We start from the raw sequence: 25338 nt of genomic DNA on the forward strand, positions 1-25338 counted from the left end.
CGCAACAGTAATTTAGATAAAAGTCAAAACTGACGGTCCTCTTGACACATGGTTGAAACACATTTGAAAAGCTGGAGCTTTCAAAAGTCTTTCTCAGCAGACAGAATATGTTCAGCAAGTTCAATGAGCAAAATTGTATGACTTTCATTAAAACAATTACAAAATCATTCATTGGAATTGATCCGTTATGATCTGCTGTAGGCTATTCCAGCAATCAAAAGACGACGTAGGCTACATAATATCATGAACACATACTGATCCTAGATGTTATGTAGGACACTTTACTTCCTGCACCCAGGATCCACTGTCAAAACAACACCTCATCAGCCAGCAATTAAGAATGACAAAATCAGGGACACACACGGAGTGAGCAGCAGTGTGTACTGTGTTTGCTTTGTGGCTTTTGTCTAAGGCTTTCATCACACAGCAATACAGAGAGCAAACCTGAGCAGCAGATGTTGGCCAAATCCGACCGTTCAAACACGCTTCTGTCCCTATTCATCGTAAATCAGGACTTGAGCTGCTCCTTTACTTAAGCTGTCTGGCTAGAGCAGGAAGTCAGTGATTGTACTTCTATTATATTACACACACATGTGCAAACGCTGGGGGAAGATGATCCAAGCCTTTGAATCCTTTGTGTTTACACAGAGGAGCAATATTAAGCAATCATGGAAAGGCATTCCTGATCCTTGTGCTTCTCCTACAACTGACTCTTCCATTTAATTAGGGGGTATAGTCAACATGCGTCACAGGTGGATTTATTTCTTTAATATACGTCAAATCACAATGAGACCAGTTCCAAATGTTTCATCTGACATTAAATCAAATTCAGAGGAACCTAGCAGCCGTTTTACTGCAATAACTACAAATCATACATCACATCTTTGTTGACCTTTTCCCAAATCATAGCGTTGTGATGTACACTATGATGCTAGTCTATTATCTGTGCAGCAACCTGTCTTGATGTTCGCGTGATGAACTCCCAAAGACAAAAAATCATTAAAGTCCATACAATTGGATTTAAATACTCCAGTAAAATTAAATTGAAAACCAATAACCGCTGGGAAGGTGAGGGGGGGAAACACAATTAGTTAGTGCATATTATGGTTAAAACATTCAGCTTCACTCTTAAGTAGTAGTATCAGTATAGTAGTAGTACGATTGCTGACCAAACCAACCTTAATAATGACAGTTTGATTGTATGAAAAACGTAACAATATCCACTTTTATATGATGAATAGTGTTATAGATTTGGAACATACATTGTGAATTAATGAAGGGGTACAGGAGTTCATCTGACAGAGCTGTGGCGGTACCTCAGACCAAAAAGGTTAGGAACCACTGAGGTTACAGGGTAGCAGGGACCTTAAACGAGCTTTCAGTAAAATTATAAAAAACTAAATCTTTTCACCACAGTAATATCAAATGAACATGAATTGCTATTTTGATCACATACAATTTTTAGGGGCATTTCCCCTCCTACAGTGCAGGAAACTAGGCAAATATTTCAACAAGTGGATGTATAAGTGGGTAGCAGAGTGTGCTTGATAAGCACAAACACATTCAGTAGACTTTCACTGGATTCCAAAACTATTCAGAGGGCTCCCTGGTGTAATATATTTGTGGTTGATCCAAAGCGTGACCACCTCCCTGCAATTTTCATTTTATTTTACAGAACTGAAAGTGGTTTTCGTCTGGATCCTTCCAGACAGTTCCACGTCTTCTGTGACCACACAGTAGTGCTCTGGTTTAATCCTATTACACGTCAAGCACAAAGGGAGATAAGAGGTTTATGTTGGGGTTTGTGACAGACTGAACCTCTCTCTGTCCCTCGAGACACTGCGAGCTACACATTTGGTCATTTTGATACTGCTTCTTATAGCTGCCACAGTGCCTATTGTGGAGCACTGAAAGACATATTGATAATAGGATTGCCTGTGAGGGCTGAAGAGACACTGATGATGAATGAAGATCATGTGAATGACATAATCCAGAGATGGGTAAGTCAACTATATTCTATCACTGTAATACAATTTAGCTGAGGCAATCATACTCATTATCATCTATCATAATTATGTCGTGGGGTGTGATCTTCAAGTGAGGGGAACTTTTCAAGTGTGCACTTTTAAGAAATCCATCAAATAACACACGCACTTTGATAAATGAGTCGCTGGCGTCAGAGTGAACAAGAACGGGCATACTGGTTGCTCGGTCTGCATTGTAACTCACGCCATCCTAACGTAAATTGAAATTATTAAATAATATATACTATATATTATATTTACAGACACGCTGCTGCCTTCACACTTAGGCCCTTAGATTGTCTTTACCACTCAGTCAGCCTTGAGGTTTATTACCGGCAATAATACAGTACTCACCACTGTATCCTCTATGATAAGGTTGGTTGGTCTTCTCTGACTGAGAGATGTAATAATCACTGGTATCTGTTTAAAAATAAGTACCTTCATATATTACATGTAGCCTATGTTGCATTGGAACCATGGTCCCGTTTCAGTGTCTTCAATAATAATAATAATAATAATAATAATAACTAGAAAATGCATTTCCTGCAGAAAATGTGTGGGAATGTTGAATAGCTGAATTGCTTAAGCTAACTGGATAAATAGCTCAAATCCGAAAGAAGAAGTTGAAGTAGTGAGAATAGTTGAAAAAGTGGAAATCGGTTTAATAAGTCCATCCATCCATCCATCCATCCATCCATCCATCCATCCATCTTCGTCCGCTTATCCGGTGTCGGGTCGCGGGGGGAGCAGCTCCAGCAGGGGACCCCAAACTTCCCTTTCCCGAGCAACATTAACCAGCTCCGACTGGGGGATCCCGAGGCGTTCCCAGGCCAGGTTGGAGATATAATCCCTCCACCTAGTCCTGGGTCTTCCCCGAGGCCTCCTCCCAGCTGGACGTGCCTGGAACACCTCCCTAGGGAGGCGCCCAGGGGGCATCCTTACCAGATGCCCGAACCACCTCAACTGGCTCCTTTCGACGCAAAGGAGCAGCGGCTCTACTCCGAGCTCCTCACGGATGACTGAGCTTCTCACCCTATCTCTAAGGGAGACGCCAGCCACCCTCCTGAGGAAACCCATTTCAGCCGCTTGTACCCTGGATCTCGTTCTTTCGGTCATGACCCAGCCTTCATGACCATAGGTGAGGGTAGGAACGAAAACTGACCGGTAGATCGAGAGCTTTGCCTTCTGGCTAAGCTCTCTTTTAAATCTAACGGTGCGATAGATTGAATGCAATACCGCACCCGCTGCGCCGATTCTCCGACCAATCTCCCGCTCCATTGTCCCCTCACTCGCGAACACAACCCCAAGGTACTTGAACTCCTTCACTTGGGGTAAGGACTCATTCCCTACCTGGAGAAGGCATTCCATCGGTTTCCTGCTGAGAACCATGGCCTCAGATTTAGAGGTGCTGATCCTCATCCCAACCGCTTCACACTCGGTTGCGAACCGATCCAGTGAGTGCTGAAGGTTGCAGGCCGATGATGCCATCAGGACCACATCATCTGCAAAGAGCAGCGATGAGATCCCCAGCCCACCAAACTGCAACCCCTCCCCACCCGACTACGCCTCAATATCCTGTCCATAAATACTACAAACAGGATTGGTGACAAAGCGCAGCCCTGGCGGAGGCCAACCCTCACCTGAAAAGAGTCCGACTTACTACCGAGAACCCGGACACAGCTCTCGCTTTGGTTGTACAGAGATTGGATGGCCCTGAGAAGAGACCCCCCCCCCCCATACTCCCGCAGCACCTCCCACAGTATCTCCCGGGGACCCGGTCATACGCCTTCTCCAAATCCACAAAACACATGTAGACCGGTTGGGCATACTCCCAGGCTCCCTCCAGGATCCTTGCGAGTGAAGAGCTGGTCCGTTGTTCCACGACCAGGACGGAATCCGCATTGTTCCTCCTCAACCCGAGGTTCGACTATTGGCCGAACCCTCCTTTCCAGCACCTTGGAGTAGACTTTACCAGGGAGGCTGAGAAGTGTGATACCCCTATAATTGGCACACACCCTCTGGTCCCCCTTTTTAAAAGGGGAACCACCACCCCAGTCTGCCACTCCTTTGGCACCGTCCCCAGACTTCCACGCAATGTTGAAAAGGCGTGTCAACCAGGACAGCCCCTCCACACCCAGAGCCTTGAGCATTTCTGGACGGATCTCATCAATCCCGGGGCTTTGCCACTGTGTAGTTGTTTGACTACATCAGTGACTTCCGCCTGGGAAATCGACGACAATCCCCCATTATCCTCCAGCTCTGCCTCTAACATAGAGGGCGTATTAGTCGGATTCAGGAGTTCCTCAAAGTGCTCCTTCCACCGCCCCCTATTACCTCCTCAGTTGAGGTCAACAGTGTCCCATCCTTACTGTACACAGCTTGGATGGTTCCCCGCGCCCCCTCCTGAGGTGGCGAACAGTTTTCCAGAAGCACTTTGGTGCCGACCGAAAGTCCTTCTCCATGTCTTCTCCAAACTTCTCCCACACCCGCTGCTTTGCCTCTTTCACGGCAGAGGCTGCAGCCCTTCGGCCCTTCGGTACCCTGCAACTGCCTCCGAGTCCTCCGGGATAACATATCCCGGAAAGACTCCTTCTTCAGTCGGACGGCTTCCCTGACCACCGTTGTCCACCACGGTGTTCGTGGGTTACCGCCCCTTGAGGCACCTAAGACCCTAAGACCACAGCTCCTCGCTGCAGCTTCAGCAATGGAAACTTTGAACATTGTCCACTCGGGTTCAATGCCCCCAGCCTCCACAGGGATGCACGAAAAGCTCCGCCGGAGGTGTGAGTTGAAAGTCTGTTGGACAGGGCCTCCTCCAGACGTTCCCAATTTACCCGCACTACACGTTTGGGCTTACCAGGTCTGTCCAGAGTCTTCCCCACCCTCTGACCCAACTCACCACCAGATGGTGATCGGTTGACAGCTCTGCCCCTCTCTTCACCCGAGTGTCCAAAACATACGGCCTCAGATCAGATGAAACGATTATGAAATCGATCATTGACCTTGACCTAGGGTGCTCTGGTACCAGGTACACTTATGAGCATCCCTATGTTCGAACATGGTGTTCGTTATAGACAATCCATGACTAGCACAGAAGTCCAACAACAAACAACCACTCTGGTTTAGATCAGGGAGGCCGTTCCTCCCAATCACGCCTCCAGGTGTCTCCATCATTGCCCACGTGTGCGTTGAAGTCCCCAGCAGAACAATGGAGTCCCCCACTGGAGCCCCATGCAGGACTCCAGTCAAGGTCTCCAAGAAGGCCGAATACTCCGAACTCCTGTTTGGTGCATATGCACAAACAACAGTCAGAGTTTTCCCCACAACCCGCAGGCGTGGGGAGGCGACCCTCTCGTCCACCGGGTAAACTCCAACACAGCGGCGCTCAGCCAGGGGCTTGTGAGTATCCCCACACCCGCCCGGCGCCTCACACCCTGGGCAACTCCGGAGAAGAAAAGAGTCCAACCCCTATCCAGGAGTATGGTTCCAGAACCGAGACTGTGCGTAGAGGTAAGCCCCACCAGATCTAACCGGTAGCGCTCCACCTCCCGCACCAGTTCCGGCTCCTTCCCCCACAGAGAGGTGACGTTCCACGTCCCCAGAGCCAGCGTCTGCTGCCCGGGTCTGGTCCGTCGAGGCCCCTGACCTTCACTGCCACCCATGTGGCATCGCACCCGGTTTAATAAGTATGAATTTTATTTAAAAGTTGAATAACACCACTAATGTATGAAATAATTTATTTTCTAACCGGAATTATGAATAAGTATGGAAGACTTACAAATGCTGCGAGAAACATTGATGAAAATGCAGAAATATGGAACAAATTGTTTGAAAAATCTATATCCATTGCATAGAACAAACTGAGAGACAGAGAGAAAGAGAGGGATAAAGAGAGAAAGAGAGAGAGGGAGAGACAGGGAGGGAGAAGGAGGGATGGAGAGAGGAGCGAGAGAGAAAGAGAGGGACAGGGAGAGAGAGCGGGAAAGAGAGAGTGGGGATGAGAGAGAGAGGAAGAGACAAAGAGAGAGAAAGAGAAGGAAAGAGAGAGGGAGAAGGAGAGAGATGGAAAGAGAGAGAGGGATAGAGAGAAGGGGGGTAGAGAGGGAGAGAGAGGCAGAGGGAAAGAAAGAGAGGGGGAGGGAGAGACTGGGAGGGATGTAGAGAGAAGGAGAGAGAAAGAAAGAGATGGACAGGGAGAGAGAGAGAGAGAGGGAAAGAGAAAGAGGGAGAGAGGGAAAGAGAGAGAGGGGGAGAGAGAGAGAGGGGAGAGAGAGAGGGAGAGACAAAGAGAGAGAAAGAGAAGGAAAGAGAGAGAGGAATAGAGAGAGAGAGGGAGAGTGAGAGAGAGAGGGAAAGAGAGGGATATAGAGAAAAAGAGAGAGAGGGGGGAGGGAGAGACAGGGAGGGAGAAGGAGGGATGGAGAGAGAGAGAGAAAAGAGAGAGAGAGACCGGGAGGGAGAGAGAAGGAGAGAGAGAGTAAAAAGAGACAGGGAGAGAGAGAGAAAGAGAGACAGAGAGATAGAGAGGGGGAGAGAGACAGACTGAGAGACTGACAGACAATATATTGTAAATAGAACCAATTCTATGTTGTTGTTGTTCTATTCCTATCTGTGATTGTAATGAAAAAGTGCTGTGTCATGCTAGAAGGAGGAGCAGCAGGTGTTCCTCCAGCTGTAATCAAGCCTTGGCCTTCCTTTGATCTATAATTAGCACACCTGGTAAAGGAGAAACATTGGTATACAGTGAGATCCAGTCTGAGAAACCTGAATAGGTGAAAGTATGCAGAAGTTACGGAGAGCCAAAAAACGTATAGAATAATAAAAGTAAATAAAATCGAATAACAATAGTTGGAATGCTGTTGAACAGCATTCCCACTAATAATAATACTGTATACTTTATTGATCCCATGGGGGAATATTAAAACATGTCAGTTGTTATAACACACTACACACAGGCCTAAAATGCTCAGGTCCCTTACATGGTCAAATGGAGAGATGACAGAGGGGGGCTGCGACTGCTGGACAGGCACCCTGAGCAGTTGGGAGGGTTCGGTGCCTTGCTCAAGAGCACCGTGGCAGTGCCCAGGAGGTGAACTGGCACCTCTAAAAGCTACCAGTCAACACTCCGTACCTTGGTCCGTACAAGGACTTGAACCAGAGTCCCTCCGTTTCCCAAAACAACTCCCTCCGGACTGAGCTACTGCCACCTTAAGTACTCCAGTACCTTGTGCCAGGACTGAACTTGGAAAGACTGCAGTTAACTCATGGAAACTCTTGCAACATGATCTAAAAATAATTATTTTCACATGGCTTGGAACATTTTACTTGGACATTTTACTTTTACTTAATAACTTCCACTATGGCCTGTAAGGGTAACTGTTTTAACTGATGTTTGTTGTGTATGATTGTATTTCTATTTTAACTGGTTTTCTTATTATTTGTTTGATGTCTTTGTTCATGCTCAGCATTTAAACTGAGGGTCTCCCTCAATTAAGTCTTAAATAAAGGCTTGAATGAATGAATGAATGAATGAATGAATGAATGAATGAATATTTGTTTATTATGGTTTATGCTGAGAATAAAATTCTGCTGACATATGGTGATCACTAACAGGTGTTCTGCCTCTATCTTGTATTTAGCTAGATACTCCAGAAGAAGATTTGAAGCCAGAGAACTACCAGCAGTTTAAGGATTTTGGATCTGCCTGTCTCACCGAGGGTGACAGTGCACAATTACTGAAATTTCTTCAGGATGAGAAAAAACAGGTACTTCTCCTCCGCCACCAACAAAACTGACAGAGACAGATCTGTTCTATCCTCTACCCTGACTAACAGTGGTCACACCCTACACCTATGAAGTGACAAAGACACTCAGTGTTAATCTGTCATACAGCACTAACATACGCAGTCACACAGCAGCCTCCTGAGCAGGCACATACAGTAGCTACTGAAGCGAACAGCATCAGCCACTTCCCTGCTACCAAACTATGCTAAACATCGACATGCAGGCAGCCACTACCCTGTGCCTGCTGGCCTCTTGACCTGGAGGTGCTGGGAGTAGCAGATATTCAGTTAGATTTCTCGCTCCAATGATAACCCTCTTCAATACTGCCCTCCTCTAAGTGCCCTAGCGTACATTTAGAAGCATATGTCATGTCTTACTCCTTCCTCTTTCTGAGGCCAAAACAATCTCAGGGGGTTCAAATGATTGATTATTGAATGAGAAATCCCTGGCATTGAACATGGTCATCAAGAATAAGACTTGGTCATGTGGCATCTACCAATAAACACTACATGTCCATGATGTAATATGTACAGTATTCTACGGTACAGTTCTTTTCAGTGTGGCACTGGAGCCTCTTAAAATGTAGGGACAAAAATAGACAGTGTTCAGTACATTTCAAATTGATACATTGTAATAAATTGCTTGTGTAACCTGGTATTTCAGTCAGTGCACACCAGTTCAGCTAAACATGCAAAAATGTAAAAAATTGTCTAGAAGTATAAATTTAAATAAATATCAATATTAAGTTTCTGATAATAAATGTGTGATGAATGAATACTCACTTTGGTTTTTACCAAATTACACAATTCTTTCCAGGCAACTTTTTGGAAATTATTGGGAAATTAAAGTGTAACACAAAATTACACACATAGCTAATAAGTATACTGTAATGACTGTTTTCTCTTGCACCTAGGGGATTGTGAAGTCTATGGGTTATGTTCTAATGGCACCTCTTGTAAATGAAGTAGTTCAAAAAGAGAAGAGTCTTGATCACTGCCAGGCTGCCATCACACATCTGACCAGGGTAGGTACAAACAATTCATCTATACAATGAGACATGCTTCTTATACATCAGGTTTAATGTCTGTTCTGTTGTTTAGACTTGCAGCCCAAATAAACTCATGCACAGCTTGCTTGAACTGATTGAAGACATTGATCCAGGGGCCATTTCTGAGACCATCTTAACCCTTGTTCCACATCTTCAAACAGGTAACACAACATGCTTGCTCTTGAGGGAATTACTGTAATTGTTGGGGCTTTGTAAATTATAGAGTGTGGTCTAGACCTACTCTATCTGTAAAGTGTCTCGAGATAACTCGTGTTATGATTTGATACTATAAATAAAATTGAATTGAAATTGATGCAATGCTATTACCTACATACACATCCTCAACCAGCATAGGAATAAAGCACCACAGTAACACTTTCTCTGACACCTGTAACTCTTGCAAAATGTATGAAAGGAGTTGATACGCCTATAATGCTTCACGATATTAGGCATTATGCCAATAATCATAATTCTTAGCTTAACTTATCTCTGTGATGTGTAAATGACATTCATGCAAAAAACTATCACACTTGTAATTCCTAAAGACAGACATACTGCATTGTATGCAGGCTTATAGCAACTTGTATAATGCATAATGCTTGCTTGCTTTAAACCTTATATTCCCTTTACAAAAATTCTTTATTCCTTGATTTTACTTGGAAACATCTCCCACTTTTCTACAAAATATGTGCTGGTTGTTATACTCAGTTGTTAGTTTATTAGATGAGGAGAGCTGTTTCTGTTATTCAGCCTACCCTCATTGATATAAATGGGGTGGAAGAAATAATAACACTTTTCAGTTTAATGCTTTACAATTCGACAGCATCACAAACTGCTGCTTCCAAAATGACCATAAAGTTGAATCAACAACTTTCCACAAAAATATGCACATTATAACCTTCAGGAAGGGATGATCTATTGCTGGACTGTTGTATTAGACTGCATTATTTTTGGCTTTGTAGCCAATAAACTGGCAACTTAGTGTAGGTCTTCCTACCTCTAGATATATTCATTGATGGTTTAATAAAAGGGGGTTTGGCTCCCCCTGCTGTACATTCATGCTAACATCAACTTTGTGTCTTGAAAAGTGCTGCTTCAGCTGGATGACAACAAGGCAGCCTGTGTGGGCTTGGCTCTAACCGCCCTGCAAAAGCAGTTGTCCAGGCTGCCTGTGCCTTATACCCAGCAGCAAGAGGAGGCTGATGAGTATGGTCTGTGTCGCTGCTACAACGCCTTGGCTGTGTCTATAAAGCCATTCATAGAGGAGATGAAGAGGAAAAATGAAAACTGCAATACCACATCTGAGGATGAGGAGCTAAGGACTGAGCTTCTCAAGTTGTAGGTTTTTTTTCTGTGTTTGGCTGGCTCAGGCCGAGTAAATTATTATTTTAGATTTTTCACTTGCTTGTAGTTTTTCCTTTTTTCTTTTATCTTTATTATTTACATATGTGTCAATCTTTGCTCATTTTTACCTAAGTTTTAGTGCAGTTTTTTTCTTCTTGATGAAAGCTAAAAAAAAAACTGAACACTTTTCATTTTGGTATGAGGTTAAAATAAGAATCGTGGAGTAAAAGCAATAATAACAAAACAATTGTAAAAGGCTTATGTATAAGGGTATACTTATGTGCAGCTGCATGAGGAGTTTGAGGGAGCCCTTGCTTGAGGCTGATCTGAACCGGGATAGAAAATCGTCACTGTGGCTCTTTGCAACAGAGATAATGGTAAGAGTTTTCTTTTTCTTTTCTATCAATGGGAAAGCAGTCAAACAATGGAAAGTGTTTCAATATGATTTTGTTCATTAAAACAGGCAAATTCACTTTGCATCACTACAGGTCACATTACCTGCAATCCAAGAGTCTCTGTCAGAGCTCCTGTTCTTCAGCACTCTAAAGAAAAGCACCCAGACAGACAACAGTCAGTCCAAGGAGTCAAGAGCTTGTCTGGCTTATCTACTGTTTGTCCAGCTCATCACCATCGACAGCTTTCCCGCAGTATTCAGGTGAAATACTGAAAATGATAATGCACATTCACCATAATACAGTGTACTGTCATAAGACAAACAATTTACTTTGTGCTGTTTCCTGCTGTTACAGTCCTGTATTTGTTCTTCAGTGCAACATGGAATACATCGATCAACTACTCACTAGGTATGCTTTCTGTACAATATGAACTGAATATACTTCTCCTTTTAAAATGATTGAGTTCTTTGTGTAATCTGTAATGTTGTTTCTTTGACAGCAAAAATGAATCATACTTGCTCAAAGGACTGGTAAGGCCCCACCAACATGTAGAAAAAGTCTTAGAGATGTGATCAGACATGAATGCAGAAAACTGAGGTCATTTTTCTTTGTCATAATTGTCTATTTTCACTCAGGCACTGTACGCAAAAAGCTTGGAGAGCGTGCAGGACAACAGACTTCCAGTGAGTCTACTAGAACTGAAGAGCTTCTATAGTGTACCACAGGTAATACAAGCACGCCACCAGCCTCAGTTTTCACAAAAAAATGAGCAATTTATCTGCAAGGTTCTGGTAAGGCATTTATCGGTACAACTGAATCACTGAGCAATTGCTTTTTAAGGGGGAATGAGACTTTCGGCTTTAACTGGTTGACCGTATTTAAAAAAGAAAAAATTGGCTGAAACATTTAAAACATATATTTCAAATAAAATGTAAAGCAACAAAACTCTATTGGTAATATTAAAACTAATTATTCTGACCAAATATTTGTGAGCACAGTAGACCATTGCATGCTGATCTGTAGATATAGTTAATTCAAATGAATGATCTATATGAGTTATTTTGACCAATCAGTGACTTGTGATGTGCTGAAATTCACAGAACCTGAGGCACGTTCTTACTGACTGCCCAATGCAGCATGTGGTGAGTATACAAGTATGCTTGATGAGAGGAATGTATTCTCCATCTGTGCTACTATGAAACTCATCAGTTTGTTGAATTGTCTTTTTTTGACTCTGCTTTCCCAGAGAGAATCAGGACTACAGGTTTTACAGCTGTTCATCAATAAATTAGATGTTGAAGCAAAGCACAAGTTCTTCAGGTGAGAATCATCAGGGAAGTAAGAAAATACCAAACCAAATGTTCATGTGTGTCAACAGCACAAATACATACAGTACTGTACATGCTTTTATAAACTTGTTAGGCTGCATGATCTCTGGACGAGACCGTCTGAATACAAAGCACATTTTGCACATGCTTTACTGTATATTTGCTTTATTTTCACACATGATTTTATTCCACTGTCAAAGTTATTTAGCGTCTACCATATATTGATATTTATCTAATTCATACTGAATACTCACATTTCTGGGTTTTTTTATATTTTATTTTGAATCATTCCTAGTTTAAACTACAGCTGTCCTTTTCTACCCATTTGTGCTCCAATCCATACATTTCCCTTCTTTTCTCAATATTTGTTTATTGTATTATATGTATTTAATGTGCTCCAGTGTTAAATTGTTGTATATGTTTATACAACTCCATTTGACCGATTTAACTATATATTCAATGTTTTTTCTAATTTAATTTTTTTAAATATTCTTTTAGTATTTCTGCAGCTACATCTTATACTGATCTAAAGTCTATCAACAAAAGTCATATTTTCTGTTGCAGGTGCATGTTGAAAACCAGCAACCATGCAGGAGTAGAAAGTTACATAGTAAAAAACACCAGGAATCAAGTTGAATTTTCTATGAAGGTGAGATAAAAGATAATAGACTTACAAATGTCATATTACTATGAGATCCTGCCTATGTATTTGACCTTAGTCTTGAATGCTTAACTCTCCTCCAGCCGGGTAATGCCAATGAGTGGTTCCTTGGGGAGGAGTTTCTCTCGTTGTTGGGACTGGTGTTGTATTTGCCACAAGGTGCTGAGACAGATTTGCTGAACAGTATGGATAGGTAAGTAACATGAACAACGGTTTAACATATACAGACAGGCCTGCTCAATTATTTTCTTCTGAGTCTACACTTGGCATATTCCAATTACTACAGATTACATAGATTTAGTATTTGCCGAAGCATGCCACAAATTTTCCCAGTGGTCCCTTAGTGTCAGTCAGGATATGGCACAGTCACCAAAGTCAGAAGTTTTTGCCTTTATTTGGTCATCACAAACCACATATGTACAAGAGATGCAAGCTCGAGCAATGTATCTTTGATATGTTTTGGCCAACGTAAAATATATGGAAAACCAAACAAAAATTAAATAAATATTGTTCTATGTGACACAATCAACTTTAGATCTGATTAAGTTACAGACATCTGTGACCTGTTTTCTTTTTCAAACAAATCTCAGCCTTCTCACAATTCCGCTCTCCTACAGAGATTCAAAGACAAAATGTCTGTAATTGTGAGAACTGGGACACTTTTTCCAGATTAAGCCATTAAGCAATGCCCTGTCTTTGTTGATCCAGGATAATGGAGAGTCTAAATCTTCTACGCTACATCCTTATTAGAGACAGAGAACTAAGGAGAACTGTAAGTCAGTCTAATTCAACACTGTCAGTGCTCTTCTGCCAGTCAGCCTGGTTAATGCACAAATGTTGATGATGCTTTACTCATCCTACCTTCAGACAGGTGTGTGGGAAGAGCTGTGCAGGCTCAAAGACGAATACTTAAAAATGCTCCGTGTGTGTATCAGCATTTCAAGAGGATATTATTCCGCTGAACTGAAGGCACTGAGGGAAGATCAAAAGCTAAAAGCAAAAGGTAGGCATTAGCTCCTACTCTATGTAACAAAAGGCCATTGAAATAACCTTGTTCAAACGGCGGTACAATAGTCTGTTTTTCATACTGTGAACCATCTTTATTTTTCCTCCTCAGAAGCAAGAGATGCTGCCAGATCAACCAGATTAGTCAAAAGCATTACAGTGCAACACCAGAAAGTGTCCAATATGTCTCCACAGGTACAGCACCAGGTACTGAAACTTTCTTTCCTATTAACTATCATTTGATTTTGGTCTACGTAAGACCAGCAAGCTGACTATTCTCTTGTGTCACAGGTGTTGCAGAGTGCTTTGGTGACATTTGACCTGATGGAGAGTCTTATAGTCCGTATCGAAGAGATCACAGAGGAAAAGCTGAAGATCCCAAACTAAATTGAGGGGCTCAAGTGTCACTTCTGGGTTATTTTTATAAACACAGTTTTACTTCATTTGCTCTGTTTGGCCGATACAGAAACATGCATTGATTACAACAATTTTCTTTTCTATGCCAAAGTTATTGTAAACAAATGTAAAGCTTGTGCTGTTATAGCATCAAATAAAACAACACAAGTGTGAAGTGTGTGAAAAAATGCTGGATCATATGCTGAGCTTTATAGAATGTCTCTAAGCATCTCCCACACAGGACTGCTTTCAATGATGTGAGCCCGAGCCAGAGACATCCGGTCACGGATACTGTCTACATGGGGCTTACTGGTGGCCTGCAGACAAATGAGCCTGTGCTTAGTTCAAAGTATTACAAGGAAACAACATCTAATTCATTATCTAGAATGACCAAATAACTTTTGTGCACTGCCTCTATCTTTACCTTGGCAATTGTCAACATTCCTTTGACAATCTCTGCATTGTTTCGCACAGGCAGGATCCTGAGATTGCTGCCAAAGAATCTGAAAGAGAAAAAGCCAAATAATCTAAATCTTAGAATCACAATGCCTTTGTAACCAGTGTCAGTTAAGCAAACCAAGTTGGGTAAAATCCCTCCAGGTAACAACACTAACAGCCACTAAGGCCGGTTACACACTGCACGCGTCTCGCGAGCGTGGCGTTTCTGTTGCGTCTCAGCTGCGTGGATTGTTCTGTGTCCTACACACCAGAAGCGTGTCTGACGCGGCGCTGCTCCTGCTGCTAGGTACAGGGAGACATAGCGCCAACAGATTCAAACTCTGAAAAATGGGTAAGTGGGCTATCTGTGTAGCTGTAAAGAGCCTATACAGCCTATCTGATGTTGGACCGACCGACTCACGTTGTTATCGTAGCCTATCCTACTACCATTTATATATAGCCTACTGATTTGATTAAAGCAAGACAACATCGGCAGTATTGACTGCAAAATATGTTACAGAATATTTTGTTCTGTATGACCAGTGCAACATTTGAAAATATTTTCTCTGAAATTTTGTATTACATTTATATCTACATTGATGTCAAAACCTAGACTTTCAAACATCAAGATGTCATTTATTAATATGCATTCGTTTCTAAATGACATATAAACATATTTTCCTATTCTATTTTGCCTGGAAACGCTTCCAACACGCTCGCGTCTCGCTTGAAAAATAGGCGTCGGTTCTATTTCTAGCAGGCACACGTCTCAGGCGCGTCTTGAGCCGCGCGTCTTACGCCGGCAGTGTGTAAGCTCCAACCTGTTAACATGGGAGCCAAAATATAAACAGAACACGCGGCTGACACGCTCGCACGACGCGTGCAGTGTGTAACCGGCCTAACACAGCCATGTATCTACCTCAGTTGAATCACCGACAAGATTTCCAATTCCTTTTTCCCGTTAAAGGGGGCATATAGAAGTAGAAAGCTGTTCCGGTGTACTTGCACAAATGCCCTTATCCTCTTAATGAGTCCAGATTCCTCAAAGTGCTCCAGGAGGTCTTCAGGGTCAACCAATAGAAACGCTGTACCTGGGGAAGTTGTAAATGTTAAAAATAAACTAAACACAAAAATGTATTACTTGTTTAAAGGGCTGATAGAATGCAAAACCAATTTTACCTTGTCATAGTTGAATAATGACAGTTTCGTGGGTAACTAGGACATACATAGAACCTCAAAATCCCATTGAGACCTCTTTCCTCTGCAAATCTCACAATTTGAAACTGCCTCTGAAAACAGGCAAATCTCAAGAGCCGCCTAGTTGACGTCAACTCGGCAGCTCCTCCTCATTTGGCTCTAGTCTCTCTCTTTGTCACGCCCCAACATTTACATAGGCTACACAACTGACCTGAGATCAGCTAGTCTTCTGAATCTAGGTTGGGCAGATCTCAGAAATTGTATACATTGTTCATCTGCTATTTTACCATTAAATTCACTTCTGAGACTTTTTTATGCGAGAAATCAACTATGTACAGGTCAAATATGGGCCGTCTTACGAAAATTGATGTCTAATTGCAAATTTTGTCCGATTGTGTGTCGGAGTGTGTCTGCCTCGCCGCCTGGCCTGCCTTCCTTTACAGACCCCGGCCTGCTGTGAGGTAGATTGAGCTCCATCACGGCTGGCAGCCCACGGCAGTACACCCGTGCAAAGTCACCGTTTTTTGGGTTAATGGACTACCAAACCGCTGCCTGGACAGAGCTCCAGGGCCTGCAGCTCCCCTCTTCCTGCTAAATGGCTGGTGTGTGTGAGTGAGAGCGCAGAGAGCTTGTTACGCCAGCAATCTCTTACCACAGGTTCCAGTTAATTTTATAATGTGTGTAATTATAATGTGTTGAGTTATTTAAACAAACGATCGGTGAAATAAAAGCCTCTTGTCCGCGAGTCTCATTGATAGAGCCTGCGGCTGGATGGAGAGCTAGCTAGCCTCCTCTTAGAATTCCTCTGAAATTCACAAAAATGTATAAAATTGAAATTGGACACCATTGTTAGCTTTATAGACCTTGGGGTAGAGGTTATATAAGTGGCGTGACGAAATTCAAACTGTAAACATACTTTTACAATTACAATTACACCAAAAATGAGCTAACTAGCCGCAATCTGTACACATAGGATTGAAGGGACAGTTGCAGCTAACAAAACCCCTAGTGTTCACAAAAATTCATTAAATTGAAATCTGACACCATTGTTAGCTTTATAAGACCTTGGGATAGCTGTGATATAAGTGCCGTGATGAAATTCAAACTGTAAATATATTATAGTTATGCCGGTAGCCGGCCGGGGAGCCCCGATAGTGCAGTAATCCACAAAGGGTGACTTTGCCCTGGGTATGGAGCCCAGCAGGCTGCCGCTTTCTCGTCAGACTGTGTGGCGCTCCTAAAGTCTGACACGTCTTACCAAATTTGCAATTAGCCATAAATTTTTGTAAAACTGCCCATATTTGAGCATTATATAGTTCATTTCTCGCATAAAAATGTGTCAGAAGTGAATTTGGTGACGAAACATTGCAGTGTCTGGAATATGAGATTCTGGGGATCATCTGAATATTCATGAGCATATTTGGAAGAAAAACTCCTGTTATAAATAGGACCAAAATACAGGGATGCATAAGGGCCAATAAAATATCAACCAGGGCATTTTCAGCCCAACCAATGTTACATACCCCATTAGGAGATCTTAACAGTGTGAAATACCCTATATAATCATTCTATCACCCCTTTAAACAAGTTACTTTTTTGTTACTTTGGCCATGCAGTACTGATTATAAAGAATATTTGTAGTCTGTGTTTTTAAGTTCTGAGATAAGGATCCAAAAGCAACCAAAGTAGTGTACTACGGGTTTTTTGTGCAAAGTTAATATTGTAGGCTACTGGTGTAAACATTTAAGGCAAGTGTATTCCGAAATGGCTCTATTTGGTGTTAGAGATACTGAGATTATCTAAAAGCAGAAAATGCAGCAGATTTACCTGACAGAGGAAAAATAAAGGCTCCGGACTCAACACTGTCTGAAAATCTGATTCGGTGCTGCTGGGCGCTAATCATCCTGATTGTGTCATGGTTCTGGTAAAACAAATAAGACAATTAAATTAACTTAGCTTCTAAATTCGGGTAAAAGTCATACAAGAATTAATTAGTAATATGTCACCAACTGTTTCTGACTAAATTGCGTTAAGCTAGCTAGATAGCTAGCAAACCCATATTCATGTTCTTCATTTAACGGACGTTTGAATCCAAAATGTGTTATCCTCTACCTGGAGTGACGTGCTGACTATTATCGTTGTTTTCCACAGAGGAATTGCTTCTTTGTTTGTTGCCATTACCCACTGTTCGCCGTAAGGCAAATTAGCAGTTCTGATAATGAAATCCTCAAACTAACGTTAATGTCCTCGCGGTGCATTCACACGAGACTGCCGCCTCTGTATCTTGAACTCAGCACCAGCGTCAGCGTTGTCATGCTAACAGAACGCCACGAGAGGCCGCTGCGGTATCGTCAAGCAACACTTAATGGCTTTTCTAACCTTTTCATGGCTAACAAAACCAGTGTTGCACCTTGTTTTTTTTTTTTTTTATCAGGCGGGTATGTTCGATTAATATAATTATTTTGTTGTGGACACACAGGTGTTACTAGTTTAGCAAATGTACAGTAGCTGTTAGTGTTTTTTGTATGATGAAATAATATATAATAATATAAATTTCTCTATGACTTGACAGTGAGGACCACTCTTGATTTTTTCAAGAAACACAAACCTTTATTTTCAATATGACACTAAATGCAAGCCATGTAGGCCACTATTATTTTTCTTTAAGAAACTTCAGTCAACCATATTATTACAAGACTGCCATGAGAAAGAAATGTTTTTTTCTTACTCTATATTCCTTTCTAGAGCTTCAAAGCAACATCAATTAAACAGTCATACATACAAAAATATCAGCATGCATGACAGCCCATTTGTGTCAAGAAACAGTCCACTGAGGGCATAATGGGGAATGCAAATACACTGCTGACAAAGTCCAGAGTTCTGCAGAGTCCAGTAAAGACATGTCAAAAAGAGAGACATAATATGATTATAAATTATAATAAATTAAGACAAATTTGATGTAGACGTTTAAAGTTCACGGAGAAGGTGTCAACTGTCAGGCATGTTCTCCTCTGTGCAGTCAGTGATGTGTTTCCAGTTCCACGATGGTCCACTCCCCCTGTGGAGATGCAGCGTCTTCTGGGGAGAAGCTGGTGACCGTGATGCTGGTGGAGGAGTCCTCCATGGGTGAGATGAGCTCCGCCCAGCGTTTAAAGGTCTCCTTCTCTGGGGACAAGAAGGCCTGCGAGTCCAGGCAGTCACGTGACAGGGACAGTGTCTGCTTGATAAGGTACTGGGCCAGGTTGAGCTCCTCAGGCACAGGGTTTATGACGCCCAGATTGGAGTCGTGGTCTGAGAGGAGGTGCCTAAGCAAGCTCCAATCCCGCTCTGCAAACTCATTGCTTTTGTCATCGTCCCCTCTTTGATTTTCTTCCTCTGCCTTCAGTTTAACATTCCTGTCCTTGTCCGAGCAGTGCTCAAAGGCTTCTCCAACATCCGTCTCGTAAATGGGAGAGAGGGCTTTGGACGGTCGGCGGTCATGTTTGCAGGTTTGATCCAATCTGTCACAACCATTGTCCCCTAAAAACAATTGACAATACTGCAAAATGACAAATTGATTCACTCCTTCACAGTTCTTTTTCCATTTCAGAGACTAGTCAATGCCTATTACAATAAAACACTGATTACTGAATGATTACCCTTAATGCAACTGTGTGCTTTAAAGACATTCCATAGTGAAATTAGGTGAGGACAGCACAATATGAAAGCAGTAACATTGATGGTCAAAGTATGGTCAGTTAAGTGGCAATACCATTACTGATACAAACTTTAAATTCATTTGTTTGAAATTCACCAAACACTTCAAATATGGATGTCAAGGGTCTACAGTTGCCTTAAAGGTAATGCACAGAGGAATGTTAATCTGAATGCATCTCTTTATCCACTTGTTCAAACAAAGTAAACCATGCATTGCCAGCACCAGTGACCTTTGCATTTGTCATTAAGTAACAGTAATAGGTTTAGAGATTTACGTGCAGGTTTTTGAACTGGCAGACCTAATAAACAGACTCAAATACGGTCATAAAAACCTAAAATGCAAGCAACAGTGCTGTTCTTAGTAGCACAAAAGATGGCACACCACCAAGTTTCTTTTGACATTCTTTGTGTTTTCAATTTTTAACAATTTCAAAAAAGGGAAAAAATGAAGTAACTCACTGTTCACTGTTTGATATTGAAAACAAAATAATGTACATGTTTGCATCGGGATAGACCCCCAGTAATGGTGCAGCAGGATTTCTTTTTCTGAATAGGATAGTGAAAAAAGAGAGACATGGCAGGACCATGACAACTGCTCTAGAGACACACCACATACTTTACAGAGGAGGCTACTGACAGTACACAAACCTAGTTAACAAAAGTGTATAGACAACAAAATACACTCTTCTTTAAAGTGGATGCCTATGTATCTAGACATACTACTGGGTAATGGATAATGAAAAAAAAAATACACAAAAGTGATTGATGTGGAAGGGAATGAATGACAAATAAATTTTAATAGTAGCATGCATTTGTGCTGTGCAAAAATAAAAAAATTAAAACAAACAAAAAACTCAGGAACAGGTACATTCGCAAATACAAAAAAAAGATAAATAGCAAACAGATGCTAGGGAAAGTTCCCCAATATGACACACTTTTCTGAGAAGCACTGTTAGTTTAGTGTCATCTATTTTGTACTATAATTTTGTATTTTACCATAGTGTCAGGTAGTCACTCAACAAAAATTTCAAAATAATCATTACTTGCTTGTGATTAACCTGAACACAATTTTTTTAAATGTGCTACATATAGCAAGTTAACATCAACAAATCTTTTACATATTATTTGGAGATGTAAGTATAATTACTGTAAACAAAAAGACAATCACTGAGAAGCCAAGCAGCATCTAGTGACGCTATATTGCAAGTGACATTGTGTACCACAAGGTCCAGATTTGTTTATTCTTTACTGTATGGCACAAAAGAAGAAGAGCTATGGAGCCAGAAGTTTGTGTTTCTTAAAATGGCAATGGTTGAATGAATGAAAAGCCAAACACATTTATCATTTATAATAAAGCAAAAGAAATAGCAACACTTGTAGCAACATCTTCTGAGCCAAGGGGTTTATGGGAAAAGTAATCTAAATTTTAAGAAACACAACCTTTATCAACATCACTATCAGGAGCATGACAAAAATTATCTCAACGATTGTCACTGACGGTAATTATACCAACAAACCAAAATTAATTTGGCAATGATATATTGATGTTAAAAAATTATATTTAAAGCACCTTCAACTATGTTAAATTATCTATGGCGTGAAAAGGCCAAAGACTGTTCCTCTGCATGAAATAAATGACAAAATAATCAAAACTTATTTTTATGTACATAAAAGTGCATTGGTGTAACTATGTCACAGGCCTTGTCACAAGGCAGATTCTTTTTGACAAATACAATTATATGATCAGTCTTAGTGAAATGTACTGTACACTGCTTTCCCCTTTTTTTGTGTAAACTGAGTTGACAAGGGCTAAATGCCTCAGACTAAAGGTAGTTCAGTTGTTTAAAATGTACAGTTTAGGTTATTATCTAGGATGAGACCAAACTCCATCTTTAAAAGGATATTGATGTTGCAAATTCAAATTTACAACAGCTACACAATCAATGGGTTGAAATGAGAAGAAGCTTTAGCTATGGAAATATGATGACCACTGATTTCATTTGAATTTGTAATTAGTTACTACAATATATCCTTTTTTTTCTGAAAGAGGGATAGGTATTGTATGTTGGATGTAGGTAAGGTCAAGGAATCGGAGCAGAGAATGAATCTTGCAGGGATGAACTATACCTTCACTAATGGAGTTTGGGGATAAGAGATGGCTTTGGATTTGGGGTCTAGGAAGGGTCCGTAGATCATACATTACCTGCTGGAGATTCTGCAGCATGTACAGGAGAGTCCCCTGTCAGCTGAGGCTCATTTAAGTCTAGATGTAAATCAGCTTTCTTGCTTTCTGAGGGATTGGTGTGATGTTTGCGCAGCCCTCCGTTGTATTGTTCAGTGTGCCGCAGATCTAGGTGGCATGGGCGCTCCTGGGGAGGGAGGACTTTGGTGTCAGCATCCAGGAGAGGGCCACTGGACTTCACCCCATCCACCTGGATGTGATTACTCTCATCCTGCACGGGCTCCTGGATCTCTGTAAGAAATACAGGGGATTTTTCTCCCTGTTCCTCGTCGTGTTTTTTGCCCTTCAGGCCTGCGCTTTCGAGATGGCAAGTCAGGTGGTCCCGTTTGTCACCGGAAGGGGCACAGTTGCGTCGAGGAGCTGTAGAGTCAGTTTCAAAAACGTCACAGGAAGTGACAGCGTCATTGGGCTGTTGAGGTGGCGTTTGGACGCCGCCCTCTTCTGAGCCCAACTCCTCACACTCGTCAACAGAGAGTAACACTGAGCGACGGAAGTTAGAAGACGACTGGTAGTCGGGCTGATCGTTCTCCTGGTCTACGCCGTCATCATCGAAAGCTAGGTTGACGATCCCCTGAAAGTGGGGCGAGGGTTCAGTTGGCGGCGGCGGCGGAGCCTGACCTGGAACCACCTCAACTTCAGACCTCTCATCTTCCGTCGCCTCTTCATCTTCATCTTCCTCCTCCTCAGAGGAGGAGAAGAGCTGGTGGTCGGGGACGCTTTTTACAGTCACCGTGGCCTCGACCTCCGAGTGCTCCTCCTCAACAGGAACCTCGTCTCTATGCAACCAGGAACGAGGACGCCGTCTTACTCCCTCCTCCTCGCTGGTAGTCTCGGCTTCTCGTCCACGCAGCCGAACCTCCACTCTCAACCCCGCCCCACCTTCGTACATCTTTAGCTCCTCTGGGGTGCTTGTGTCACTACTACTGCGACCCAAGAAGTCATGACAGCGCATGGTGCCACACTTGGAAACACCTCTGTCGTTGGAGCAGTCGTCGTCTTGCGAGCCTCCTGCGTCGTAGTCCTCTGAGCGGGGCTTGATGTCATCAGAGGAAGTGGTGTGTGTGCTGCCAGTCTCAGACTGTGGGCTCACCTGATGGTGGATGCCGCTCCAGGAGTCCTCTAAGTTAGTGTCAGTGCTTCCCATGCTGCAGGGGGTGTCTATAGGGCGTTCAGTGTCTCTCGGAGAATTTGGGGAACGGACCTCATTAACTTGCCCTCCGCTGATGTGAGCGGGGATGACAACACTTGGAGACGGTTTCACTTCACTCCCTTCAGTCTGTTTGCAAGTGTCTGCATTAGCAGATTTGACATGGGGGATTCTGTTTGCTGCTGGTGCACTCTCAGTGTTTCCTGACTGTATTTCAGGCTTTTGACTCGTAGGGCTTGATTCTAGTTGAAGGCTAAGTGAATCCCCTCCGCCCTGGCTTGTTACCTGTGTTCTGCGCACTGCAGGCCGGCCAGAAAGCGCTACTTCTGAACTATCTTCATGCACTGCAATGTCACAAGTGTTCTCAGTTGGAGCAAGCTCAGTTTTACAGTTTGAATTTTTACCATTCACCGTCTCTTTTCCTTTAGCTCCTGATTTCTTGGAGGAAGACGCAGCTGAGGTTTTGGAAGCTCCTCCGGATTTTGGAGAAGCTTTCTCCGTTGATAATTCAGTAGTACTTTTTGGCTTTGGTCCAGACTTGGCAGCTACTACTGAAGATTGCTTTGAGGGGGCCGAAGATGCTTTTGGTGGTTTAGCACTGGATTTGGCTGAGGCTCCAGTCGCCGAAACGGGTTTTGTGATCTTCTTTTTATGAGCTTCACCGGCTGCTTTGTCTAGTGCTGAGGATTTCAAACCGTCCTTGCCGTCTTCTTTCCTAGGGGATGCTGGTTTTTTCATGGAGGATCCATGCTTAGAGACTAAGCAAAAGACAGAACAGAACGGAACATGAATACATCGCTACAGTATATTAACAGACATTTGAATCAGGCAGACTTTGAACATCTCACCATGGTGGTCTGGTGTGCCTCTTCCCTTGGTGTCTGCTCTTGCTGCTGTCACTCCAGTAGATGCTTTTTCTGCTGCACCAGTCTTAACTTTGACACTTTCTCTCACACTTGGCTTATTGGTAGGACTGTTGGTGAAACAGATAAAACAAAACCATAAAACAAAGTGACCAAAAATGTTTTTACCACTATATCCCAAATAATGTATACCTCTGGCTCACACCATCATTAAAAAAATATTTATGATAAGAGCTGCAGGGAAAGTAAATCATGAATTAATATTTAGCACCAGCGGGGGGCAGCAAAGTCTTTTGTCCCACTTTGTCAAGGACAAACCTCTGAGACATGATTATGAATGCAAAAAATGTCAAGTTGTTATTTGTGTCCTTGTGAAGGATACTCTACCTTGGTTCTTAACTAAATCTAACTGTAGGAACAAGAGAAGAGAGCAAATTTTTACAGTTTGAGATTTGATGTGTGCCCAAGGTTGATGGATTTTAATTATCTGACATCTTAGTAAGTTTAGTACAGTGCAGGTCTAAAAAATACATGATCTACAAATGATTAGACCAGGGGTCACCAACACGGTGCCCGCGGGCACCAGGTAGCCCCCAAGGACCACATGAGTAGCCCTCAGGCCTGTTCTAAAAATGAAAATTGAATATTGATATTATCTGTTTCCCACCTTGTTAAGTCATTGTTGATAGTTATTGTGAGAAATCATTAACTTGATCAGTGTCTTCACATAGATGAGTATCATTAATCATTAATAATCATATATAACGAAAGGCAAACTGAGCATATTTGTTAGGCTATTTCAGAAGAGTGTGTCAAACTGGTAGCCCTTCATATGACTCAATACCCATGAAGTAGCTCTCAGTTTCAAAAAGGCTGGTGACCCCTGGATTAGACACACTATCTCAATTGATTTTAGATGGGAGTTTCATGTTAAATTTGGATACTACATAGTTCCTTGTACCACCTTTTTCTTTACAAAAAACGGCAAACCAAAGATGCAACCAAGATATGTTTTGTTGTGCTATCAACTATTTATTGGCTAACGTACATGGTTGCTTTTCAGGGAAACAGGGATATTGATGTGCTCCCAGGACAGATGGAGTTTGGATGATGCAGATTGTAAAATGGATATTTTTAACATCTTTGAAGGGCAGATAAGAGGCTTGTCAGAAAACGCTACACAGCTGCTTTTAACCTCCTGACAGCCACATGTCGCCTAAAAAAACTACCAGGTGATACTGTGCTGCAACACTCATATTTTGCCCTGCACAGACCTATTTCCACAGGGCTGTTTAAGAGTATGGTCTGGCTACACCGCCTATCTATTCAGAGAAAGGGAAAATAACGCTCTGGCTTGTTTGTATTTCTTTAAACCAATAGCGAGACCCCATTCCATTCCTGGGATAAGTCCTCCGGCTCGTCTTTCACACGCTGGATGTCTACCATAATCCCAGGAATGTACAGTACATCCGTTGAGACAAACTAGCTATATTGGCAATGGAGCTCATGTTGCAACCTGGCTTGATTATGTTAAAACTGTAGTGAGTATGCATGGCACAAGTAGTAAGTCAGTTAAATTATTTTTTATTTGTTTGAATGTTGTGAACTGATTTGATAATTTAAGTGTAGGTGACTGTGTAATAGACAAAAGCTAAATGTTTTTGGCAATCTGTCTCAATAACAGAAATGCATCAGCTCTTCTGTATTTTGCAAGTTTCAAGTAGGGTCCCAGACCCCTTTATCCATCCTAGGAGTTCTTAAAGGCCACAT

General features: G+C 42.2%; 3 protein-coding genes across 7 annotated transcripts in view; 1 reads left to right on the top strand and 2 right to left on the bottom strand.

The window, feature by feature from the left end:
• Positions 1–1961: 1961 nt before the first annotated feature.
• On the top strand, positions 1962–14057 carry LOC114561594 (glomulin). Its single transcript, XM_028587657.1, has 18 exons — positions 1962–2000; positions 7664–7789; positions 8722–8832; positions 8909–9017; positions 9945–10194; positions 10487–10577; positions 10689–10855; positions 10950–11003; positions 11095–11125; positions 11231–11320; positions 11696–11737; positions 11842–11915; positions 12488–12572; positions 12668–12777; positions 13293–13356; positions 13452–13587; positions 13711–13796; positions 13881–14057. The coding sequence occupies exons 1-18, from the start codon at positions 1962–1964 to the stop codon at positions 13974–13976; spliced, it is 1761 nt and encodes a 586-aa protein (XP_028443458.1). The 3' UTR covers positions 13977–14057.
• c9h1orf146 (chromosome 9 C1orf146 homolog) lies at positions 12960–18040 on the bottom strand. Its single transcript, XM_028587898.1, has 5 exons — positions 17733–18040; positions 17448–17541; positions 15343–15514; positions 14410–14488; positions 12960–14302 (listed from the first exon to the last, which is right to left on the bottom strand). Exons 1-5 carry the CDS (start codon positions 17796–17798, stop codon positions 14195–14197), a joined length of 519 nt encoding a protein of 172 aa, XP_028443699.1. The 5' UTR covers positions 17799–18040; the 3' UTR covers positions 12960–14194.
• Positions 18041–18216: 176 nt separating this feature from the next.
• Positions 18217–25338, bottom strand: part of btbd8 (BTB domain containing 8) — a 36212-nt gene continuing 29090 nt past the window's right edge. For 4 of the 5 annotated variants that reach the window (XM_028586962.1, XM_028586964.1, XM_028586963.1 and 1 more), the window contains 3 exons: positions 23554–23678; positions 21520–23463; positions 18217–19139 (listed from right to left, as the gene is read on the bottom strand). In XM_028586962.1, the coding sequence (XP_028442763.1) occupies positions 18640–19139; positions 21520–23463; positions 23554–23678 (2569 nt within the window). In that variant the 3' untranslated portion in view covers positions 18217–18639. Of the gene's footprint in view, positions 23464–23553; positions 23679–25338 lie in introns of all 5 variants that reach the window. The other variant, XM_028586965.1, reaches the window with a different exon arrangement.

Source organism: Perca flavescens, chromosome 9 (assembly GCF_004354835.1).
Source record: "Perca flavescens isolate YP-PL-M2 chromosome 9, PFLA_1.0, whole genome shotgun sequence".
NCBI lineage: Eukaryota > Metazoa > Chordata > Actinopteri > Perciformes > Percidae > Perca > Perca flavescens.

Excerpts from the sequence above, each read along its gene's own strand:
- c9h1orf146 (XM_028587898.1), bottom strand. The coding sequence starts at position 17,798 with ATGGCAACAAACAAAGAAGCAATTCCTCTGTGGAAAACAACGATAATA. Across the intron at positions 15,515-17,447 it reads CTTTATTTTTCCTCTGTCAG|GTACAGCGTTTCTATTGGTT; the intron begins GTAAATCTGCTG and ends CAACTTCCCCAG. Across the intron at positions 14,489-15,342 it reads TTGTCGGTGATTCAACTGAG|ATTCTTTGGCAGCAATCTCA; the intron begins GTAGATACATGG and ends TTTCTCTTTCAG.
- LOC114561594 (XM_028587657.1), top strand. The coding sequence starts at position 1,962 with ATGAATGAAGATCATGTGAATGACATAATCCAGAGATGG. Across the intron at positions 12,778-13,292 it reads TTGCTGAACAGTATGGATAG|GATAATGGAGAGTCTAAATC; the intron begins GTAAGTAACATG and ends TTGTTGATCCAG. Across the intron at positions 13,357-13,451 it reads ACAGAGAACTAAGGAGAACT|ACAGGTGTGTGGGAAGAGCT; the intron begins GTAAGTCAGTCT and ends TCCTACCTTCAG.